At 44.9% G+C, this 10,150-nt stretch overlaps 1 protein-coding gene across 1 annotated transcript in view; it reads left to right on the top strand.

Annotated features, from left to right (window-relative positions):
* Positions 1 to 2,640: 2,640 nt before the first annotated feature.
* LOC119382045 (uncharacterized) overlaps positions 2,641 to 10,150 on the top strand; it is a 48,026-nt gene continuing 40,516 nt past the window's right edge. Inside the window, exons 1-3 of the mRNA XM_049412984.1 lie at positions 2,641 to 2,684; positions 3,927 to 4,024; positions 5,753 to 5,857. Of these exons, the coding sequence (XP_049268941.1) occupies positions 2,641 to 2,684; positions 3,927 to 4,024; positions 5,753 to 5,857 (247 nt within the window). The remainder of the gene's footprint in view (positions 2,685 to 3,926; positions 4,025 to 5,752; positions 5,858 to 10,150) is intronic.

Below are 10,150 nucleotides of genomic sequence, written 5' to 3'. Positions count from 1 at the left end.
GAGTTAAACCAGAAGACGTTCTATAACTTTTGCAGCATCGATGTACCGGACAGGCTAATACAATAATACTTTAGGGGCAATGCTTTATGGTTGCTGCTGCTTCCCAGCGCTATACCATTGCCGGTTTCGGCCATTTCTTATGTTGTGAGCTCTATTTGACCTTTTGCGCTTAGTTTAAGAGGCCATGGTGGGCCACGTGAAGCCACACTCGAACTATCGCCGCTCCACTGTGAGTCCAAAATATGTCGTTCCATTTTTATTTGAAGAATGGTCGTATATTTCAAGAAATCGTGTTTCGCAGTGGCTATGACTCTGTAGCTTTATAGTGCACGGCCGCCGAGCACTGCGTTGCGCATTCGATTCATTCGTTTGTTGGCTGATTGCGGTGGTGTCTGGACGCACAGCTACTGTTCACCGTTTTTTCAATGCATGTAAAAAAATGTGGCCGAAACCATTCTATTTAATTCACTATGGTACCGGATATAGCGGTCTTGTCTTGACATATAAAAGCACGTAAGACGAAAATTGAATGATATGCACCAATGTTTTCTCATAGGTACGTCGATGACAAGTGGAGCAAGTAAGTTCTTTGGATTATTGCTTCTCGCGGAACGCTGCTACCAACCACAGAGCAGTATTTATTTATATATTTTTGCTTTGGTTCTTTCTTCCTTTCTATCTTTCTTTCTTTCTTTCTTTCTTTCTTTTTTTCTTTCTTTCTTTCTTTCTTTCTTTCTTTCTTTCCTTCTTTCTTCCTTTCTTTCTTTGTCTATTTATTTTTTTACGTATTTATTTATTTATTACTGCACAACTGCTTCGCCCCATGTGTGCATTACAGCAGGCGGGTACAATATGAAGGAAGGAACATACATGCAGAGATCACATATATAAGACGTGGAAAAACGCATCGCTATGTTCAATACTCAGTTTGCGATGATATTTAGGATTGTCACCGTAGTAGGGGGTAAGTTTAAGAGCACGGAAGCAATGGGTGTGTACTTTACTTATACTGCCACCTGATAACGAAGCCCGAATAGGCGGCTATATACGCATTTGTAAGATGATTTCATGAACAGTTACGGTTCTTGAAGTTCAGTACGCTAAAACGTACAGAGGTGGACCTTTTGCAGCAGGTGACACCGGGCCCGTTATATGCGTACGGTTGTTTATTTTGAAGAACATAAAGAATATCACGTGTTGTCCTCAAATGCCACGATGTTGCGAAAGGAAGGGACGGCCAACGTGAATCTAAGGAACTCTCACTTGCTGCACTTCTTTGTTCTTCTTCTTGTTGTTAGGAGGAAAACGTTTTGAGCCCTTGTGGCACGCTTTATTTTTTGGTAGGCTTCGTTAGCACTAAGTGCAGTTTCACATGTGTGAAGCTCCAAGAAAGAGCGACAGCGAGAAATAATTGCTCGTGTTTGTGCATTTGAAATTCTCCCTTCATAGACAGAGGACAGGCCAAGTAAGTATCTTGCATAGGAATTTGCAGCAATTGGACACACGCAGTACTTTTCGGTTAAGGGCGTTCTGACTGCAATGCTCTCACGTAAAATGTGCATGTCAGAGCACATTACCAGGATATGGGAACATTTGTGCGTGGCGCCATCTCTTGGCGGTGGCAACGGCGTCCTGTCATAACTGAATAGGAAATGGGCGAAAAAAATCATATCTCTTGAAAAAAGGAAGCTATCAAAAACGACTCGGGGTTCTGTACAGTAGAGACCTACTGGAACGTTTTCGTAAAATTACAGTATTGCACTACAGAGCATGTGGCTTCCCAGGGCAATTGAGCCACGCCCATTAGAAACACATGGGGCTCCATTAGAAACACATGGGACCCCACCACAAACTCCGGGAAGCAAGCAGTTTGTGGTGCGACACTGTAATTTCAACAGAATGTTCAGATAAGCCTATACTGTATATAACCGCGGGTCGTTTTTGACAACTAACTTTTTTCGTCAGATAGAATTTTTTCGCCTATTTCCCATTCAGTTACGGCAGGCCACCGCCGTCAGCGACGAGAGATGGCAGTACGTGCATATGTCGCCAAATCCTGCTCATGTATACCGGACAAGCGTAATCGGGGACATGCTGTCGCGAGGACGTCAAGCGAAAGCGAAAAAAATGTTTGAATATGGGTCACGGGTCCGAGGTTCACGGTAGCCATGAATTCTCAAAGCATGCACAGAAGTGTACTTCCTGGTACACATGCAGTTTCTTGCATAAAAAGGGCGCGGAAAGCAGTGAGCGTGAATTGTACCTTTAGATGATATTTTTATTTTACTTATTGCACAAATGTGAGGGGCCCGCAAAATTTATGACACCACATTCAACGAATTGATGCAGAAATGTCACTTAAGGTGGTGCCACCCAAGTGTCGTTATTTCTGCGCCGTTTGTCACTTACCAAGATTACGTAAACCGCGCGATTGAGCTGTTTGCTAAGCCAGGATTGTTATACAAAATATCATTTCTCTAGTTAACTTATACTTCCGATATGGCGCCTCATCAACAAACCGTGGAACGGTGTAATTGAACGGCACCGATACGGGCAGGTTTCGTGCGCTTCTGGGAGCCACTGTTAGGAATAACACCCAACAACTCACCGAAATTTTGAATTCTTCGCTAAATGATAGTCATGTGCCCGTTTGCGAGGCTGCTGGAGAAGTCCGTAGGAGAAAAGTGAGTTTAATAGCCACCAATAGTTGTACTGCGTATTCACGTAAATAGCTTCAGCGCATTGCTACGTCTTTTTAGTTTCTCGAGGTGGCCAGGTTAACCTCAAGCTGCTGAGTGCAGCATTTATTGCCTGGTCATCCTCGCAATTCAAGTGCAAAACTAAATTAAATTCAATTGTGTTCTGTTGTATCGATACTGCGTTCTTGCCCTCTATCTCTCTTTCCATTTTCCCTCTGCCTTACCTCCTCTAATTATTGCCGGTATTAAGCGTCGGCAGAATGCACTAACGTTCTTTTATGCGACCAACAGTAATTTTACTTTCATTCGGCTTACATTATAATAAATAACAAAAAAACTATACCACCATTCACATCCACCGCGTTAGCTGTGTGCTTTACACTTCGTTACACTGCCGCGGTAGCTGTGGCGTTACACGGCTAAATACGATGGCGCGGGCTCACTTCCCAAAAAAACACAACTACGAAAACACATAAACACGGGTCCGACGTACCCTCCGCCTCCTTCACACAAAAAAAAATGTTTCTCGCTATGGCCATATAAGACAAGTAGGGAAACAGCACAATGTACGAAAACCTAAAATTATGCAATTTTTTGAACATTCCAAATTGCCTCTATAGATATAAAAAACGTTATGTGCCACTAAAGCTGAGCGAAGCAAAGAAGCAAGACTGCAGACATATAGTCACAAGCGGCAAGAAGGAAAATCATTTACGCCCAAAAATGAAGTTTAACACATTGAAACCTACGCAAAGCCGAAGCGCATTGAGGTACAATTCCAGACTAAAATTGTACTTAACCGTATTCAATACAGTTTTCTGAGAGAATCTTGAAGCGTGTCTATCAGAAAATGTTGGTTAGTTCTAAAGTATCAGTTTCATTTGAGAGAATACGTGGTAGGTGTTCAAAATTCTGCAGATCACTGATAGTTCTCATTTTGTGTGTTCTTAACTTCTTACACTTAGTGTCTGCAAGCAGTATAGAACAAAGCGAGGAGAATCGCACATGTGGTACAGCTTATTATTTGGATATACAACAGGCGATCGAATGAATACACTTGGTTAGCTCGCAGTATGAAATGTCTTAAATTCCGGAGTTCTTTCTCTACCGCGTACCCCATAATTAAATTGTGTTTTAGCACATAAAACGTGACAATTTAATTTTCGGTTGACGCATCACTTATCCTATATTTTACTTACCTGTTGATGTCGCCTTATTTCTACGAAGGGATGTCAGCAAGAACGCCTTCTGGTTCTGTCTCTCGATGGCTTGCACGGTGTTCATGGTCACCCTGGTCCTCGTGATGCTCGTGATGCTGAATTCTGGTGAGTGCCCAAGAGACAAGCAGTCGAATTGCATGAGTTAAAAGTATGCCCATTTTAACGCTATTATGCCATCCCGCTTAATTAAGTTTTCTACGGTGGTGAGAGTCTTAATATTAGTTCCTCGTGTACCACAATCGCATGAGTCCTTGAAGTATGTCACAGTTCGGTGGGAGGAAACTCGTCATGGGGCCTCATGCAGTCTCCTAAATTTATTCGAAAGCGAAATCAACATTTTCCTTCTCAGTCGACAGTATTGATTCAACCCCACCTCCCTGCTCAGTTTCGCTGCACTTCACATCGTGTAGCATTTCCTCCGGGAGCGGCCCGCCCTTTACCAAGCGACGATGTTTGTGATGACGTCATGATGATTTAACAAATTTCGTCGACTTGTGACGTCATTTTAACGTCAAAAGATCGCGTCATTGATGAGGCCATGATACATAGAGGCCCAATGACATTTGGTGCACCGACAGCATACATACACTCACTTGAGCATCGCATCACTTTTTACGTAATTTTATTCGATTTTTTTTCCGCTCCTCAACTCTCGCGAGCTTGTCAGGTCTCGCCGAATATTGCAAAGTCTGCTGAGTCATGAGACATTTGGGGCTTTCGCCTTAAAACGGCATATCATCATCATCATCATCATCATCATCATCAGCCTGTCTACGCCCACTGCAGGGCAAAGGCCTCTCCCATGTTCCGCCAATCGGCATATAGAAAACTCTTATTTCAATTAGTGGCACATCGATGAGCGGTGATAGGGGTGTGAGGGCAAAGCTTATTTCGGCCTATTTGGCTCATATAGCAGCAAAAAAAGCCAGGAATGCATACAAGGCGTATTGTATTCGTTGTAATATTGTTGCACTTGTCCGTTGTCATATTGTCGCCTTGACATATTCGTTGTCATATTGGAGACGAACGCACAGATATTATATGATTCGTTGAAAGTGCCCTCTTCATGCCTCACAGAAAATTCCGGCTATACGCAGTAGATGTAAGGTGTCTAACGAGCATTCCGCGGAAATATCTCTGAATGGTTTGTAGGAGATTAGATGTTCACGGTGGAGGTGGGCTTCTATAACAGCGTAAAAAGGTGTTCTGACTCGCCTCCGCAAGCGTGTTGATAATCGCGTGATCCGGTGTGACACTTGATCATGAAGCGGAGCTCCACTTATGCTGCCTCCCAGAATGCATCACACAACGCTTCCAGCGGCTCTCACCCCACTCGCACTCCTGATGAATTTCGCAATTTTGCTTCGAACTGTATTATTCTTTTATGTATATTACCACGCCCTTATGTGTATGTATATATATATATATATATATATATATATATATATATATATATGGGTCTGTGTATCCAGTACGTTGCTTGCAAACGTGCTCCATTTGTCATGCGAGCTTTCGTGATTCCGCGAGTAGTTCGTTATATTGGTAACTAACTGCCGCTTTTTAAACAATCTGTGCCAACGGCGAACTCATTTTGCGAATTCAAGGCACTCACAAGCAAAACAGCACAGATCTCATCGTCGTATATTCCCTCCGTAATTATGTCACGAGCTTAATTAAATGAGCATGGCCAAAGTTGGCCTCGGCACACCGCACACACCGAATACCATGTGCGTCAATGATCGATAAAGTGCGTTTGCGTGCGCAGGTCGTAAAACATGCCATGTGTACGTAACTCGCCAAAATGCTCACGCGTGCATTTCGCGTCATTTGCAGGTGCCCGAGACGCCGATAAGAGAGGCTTGGAGACCAAAAGCGGAGCCGACGACGCCGGATTTAGACGTGGTGGCTTCAACCAGATTCTAGCGCCCCCTACATCAAGTACGGGTTGCGGTTATTGTGCCATGTTCGCATCTCGCTTAAGCCATGCACCGTTTGTCAAGCCTGCAGAGATTACGTAACGCTCTCTTGGCGTGAATGTAAGCGTAAAGAAAGCAAAACGTGATTGATGTGGTTAGATTGGCTTTATGGAGCGAGCCACAACTTACATTATGTCGGTGCTTGGGGCGCTACATAATGTAACACGAATTATTGGAAGTTGCGCGTGTTGTGCTGGCACAACATTTTCTATCGATCGTGCGTGAATTGTATCATATTTAGTGTTTAGCTATATATGCGATAGGAGAAGCTACACTACCGTGCTTATGAAAAGACGTAGTTGAACATTTGCTGGGATAATTTAGTCCATAATCGAGAACCCTAAACAGATGCGCTAAATAAAGATGGGCTAAACGAGAGCGCTAGTTCTCTCTCTCGTATAGTCCTCGTTGCTCTAGCGTTTGTGTTTTCCCTTTTCAATTGTGAGAAACACACAACTTTTACGCTTTCACACAAAAGCGCAAAGTAATAAAAATCAGAAAAGTACGCTCTCATGAAATAGTATAGTAACGAAGATTACGAAAAGCCGATGAGCATATTTTTTTTGTTAATTACAAGCATACAGCTAACACGACACATCACATGCATCACCTACACGTGTATATATCATACACTACTCGTCAGCGACACTATATTCAGAAAAGGTGTTCTCTGAAGTGAGGAGAAATTAACACGTCCAAACATTTATGAGCAGTGAATTTCATGATGTCGATTCGGAATGTTCGCGCCTGTTTCTTTTCTACTTTTCATGGCGACAGTTGACATTAGTGATAATTCAGTATTGAGTACAGTGTCCCCAATATCGTATAGGTGGGAAAAGTGTTCTGTGCTGAGGCACGATTGAAAGAACAGTGCGACTTCCTCTTCACCTTGCTACTCCGTTCCGTCTACAACTACCTAGATATTTACTTGAAAGGTGTCTTACCCTTCGAAAATGATGTTAGTAGTATTGTACATCTCTTCAAGCCACACTGTCAAGGAGAAGTAGCCCCATACACTATTTATAGACCGACGTAGGCGCCGCGATTTACCATATCCTATAGAGCGCAATTATGGAACTTTCGGTCGCAGCCTTCTGAGCAGAAACGTCAGGTGTGGTGTCATAACACTGCGCAAAATGTGACTGAAAATGAAGGTTCTGCCTGGCGTTGCATAAGTATGGCCGTTTGCCAGTGTTCGTGGTTGTTCCGTGTCACTGGGGAGTGGGGTTGGGTGATCAGAAACCTAAGCTTAGGATTTCTGACTGATTTCACAGCATATATACTGTGAGAACCAGAGTACACAGCTACGTGCTGCTCTACCAGTGACGCCGTACGTGACGTTTCTTCCCAGGTGGAGGCGACCGGAAGTTCCGCCCTTGCGCTTATGACCGCGGCGCTGTTAAAGCCTCCATTCTTAGGCAAATTGAGCGCAGAAACTCGGGCGGGTATGTGGCGAAGGAATTGGGCAAGTCCAACTACAGAGTACCGCAGGGGCGCGGGAAAGCGAAGATATAATAGGCAGACAGCGGAGGTAATGAGAGTGATGGAGCGCGGTGGGGAAGGAGGTGGGAGCCTGAGGTGGGAGACAAGAGTGCTGAGGTAAGGAGGCGGGAAGGAGGAGGGAGGCGAGCGTTAGGCGAAAACTGTTCGGCGAAGTGGAGAGGAGGAAGGAAAGTTGTAGGAGAGGAGGATGAAAAGAAGTAAACAAAACGAAGTAAAATTTGTTGCCGAGGCAGGATTGGAAGTTGGGTACCCACAGACCGGAGGCGAGCGTCGTAACCACTGGGTTATACAGGCACAGTAGCAGAGCAAGCATTTGTGGGAACCATATGATTGCGTTGCTATGAGTGAGAGAACGAGAAAAAAGATAGAGAGAAAGCGAAAGAAAAATACGAAAAATGAAACGCCGAAAGGAAGAGAAAGAGATAGAGCGAAAGAGATGGAAAGAAAGAGAAGGAGAAAAAGAAAGCATAGCATAGTCATCTATAGTATAGTATAGCAGCGGGGCGTGAAACGGTAGTGATGGTGAAGAGGAGGGACCGGAGGAGGCGAGAGGGTAATGCCTAGCCCAGCCATGTATGCTATAGTAGAGCAAAGGGTTTTAGCAGGCAAGTGAGGATGAGGATGAGGGGAAGGAGAAGGGCAAAGCCACCATCTCGGCTGTTTCCGCAGTCTTCGCACTACAAGTATGTAGCTGCCCTATTTTTTTAGGATATGGAAACGCGTGTCGGCGCTATCAGCAGATACAGCGGTACTTGAGGAAAAAGCGATGTTCAGCTTCTATATCTCCTGTCTCCATTTGCTGATGCTATGTTACTATCATCAATGCATGCAAAGTTGCGAAGAAGTGTAGGCCCGTTATCATTATTGAAATGTTGTTTACGGCAGCAGTGTTTTCTCACTGGGGCCTGTGGGCGCCTGTCGGTCACGACGACGAGGATGCTGCGTGTCGGAAAGATGAGTCCGCATGATCCCCTCTCTAGAATGACACCAGCGAGTAGTATAGCCACAAGAGCGTAGATGATACTACTAGGAGGTGCGCGTATTCTTAAAGAAGTACTGACAAAATTTTAAATATTTTCGGATTGTTTCGCTAAATAAGAACAGTGGTGTAGCGAACCCTAAAAAGAGTATCGTGGGCTTGGGAATGCATCGAATAAATTTTTAATACCGCATGCAGCCTTAAAAAACACTTTCGGTTTCCATATCGAGAGGACGGCTTCTCAGTGACGTGTCATTGCGGTGTGACGTCACGGGGAGACAGCAACTCGCGACGTACTAGCGGCAGATCTGTCGTCTGCTCGTGGTGCACGTAAACAACGATTAACGAATTGTCAAGTGACCCCAACAGTGGTTTTTATGATTTAGGCTGCATGCGGGATGCAGAACTCGCAAACTCAGTGGAACTGTGTTGACTCGTCGGGATAATGTCTATTGCGGTGGGGCTGGCTTGAAGATGCTAAGCGACGAAAACTTTAAAATCAAATTACAATACTTTATACGCGTTGTCTGACTCCGGTGTGTGGAGAGCGTTAACACTGCGTACCAAGGAAACGAAAAATGTCCCTTTTTCGATGTCTCAAAATCGTTTCGTACTCCTTTACCGCATGCAACATAGTGCCACGCGCGCTTCTTTTTCTATTTTTAAGTAACCGGCCCGTTACACGAGAAACCACTGCCTTGCGCAAACCAGTACCGAATGTCTGAGAACATTCCCGATTATTTCAGAATGTTCTGATAAGAATACGCGCCCAACGCGGACAATATAGTTTATCCTGGAACTAATCTGGCCACCAACAATAACGCTGGAATCTTCCATGCAACATGTATAAATGCCGACGCGCTTTATTGCTGATTAGATTACCGACGTCTGTGCTTGCCGCTTTTGCTGCACTTTGAGTGTCGCTTCTCTTGCTGGGCATAAGTTCGCCCATTAAAGGGCCCCTCACCAGGTCTGTCCATTTTGAGCTGACGAGCGCAGTGCATACACTGGGCGTTCGCAATCACGTCTGCGAGAATTTGCAACGCTACGCGCCGCGGAAATAGGTCAAATTTCAAGCTGAACGCCGTTTTCTGTTCGTCTCGCGGGCGCGCGCCCAATGAAGGAGTGGATAACGTACTACTACAAATGACCCTACGTAGTTGTCAGCGCTCTGACGTCGCACCTCTACGTAGACATCTGTGCTGTGACGTCGCCCACAGTATCACGCGACACTGCGATAACTATTTTTACGCGACATGTGCAGTTTGTGTAATTTGTTGCTTGAATATAGATGAATGAAACTTGAGAGAAATAATAAGACACACAAACGGAATGGGTGCGTGTCCCCCCGCCTTTTTTTTTTTACTGCGAATCGCAACGAGATGGGGACTAATCAGCCTCTGTTTCGAATGCGTTCGTGTTTGCGCGTCGAGCAGACGCCAGCCCTGACAACGCAACTCTGTAATTTTCTACCCCGTTCCAGCGCTCATTAGGCTCATTTATCCTCCAGCGTCTACCTAAATGTTCCTGCGGCACTGGCTCTTGATACCGCTAGTTTCGTGCCCGTACAAACGTCGCAGCTTTCATGCACGTCCTACAGAACCCGGCAGTGCACCTCTGAGAACGCCGACACAACTCCCACAACCGCTACATAAAAAAACCCGGCAGGTGCCACGTACTGTGGAAATCGATGTAATGCGACGCAGTCAGCAAAGTGCTGCATACATCGCCTTGTTTGTCTTTGAGCCAAATCAAATCGTTCATGCCATGGCA

This window comes from Rhipicephalus sanguineus, chromosome 2, assembly GCF_013339695.2.
Source record: "Rhipicephalus sanguineus isolate Rsan-2018 chromosome 2, BIME_Rsan_1.4, whole genome shotgun sequence".
Taxonomy (NCBI): domain Eukaryota; kingdom Metazoa; phylum Arthropoda; class Arachnida; order Ixodida; family Ixodidae; genus Rhipicephalus; species Rhipicephalus sanguineus.
Note: the sequence above shows the minus strand (reverse complement) of the source record. Positions and strands in the feature narration are given on the sequence as shown.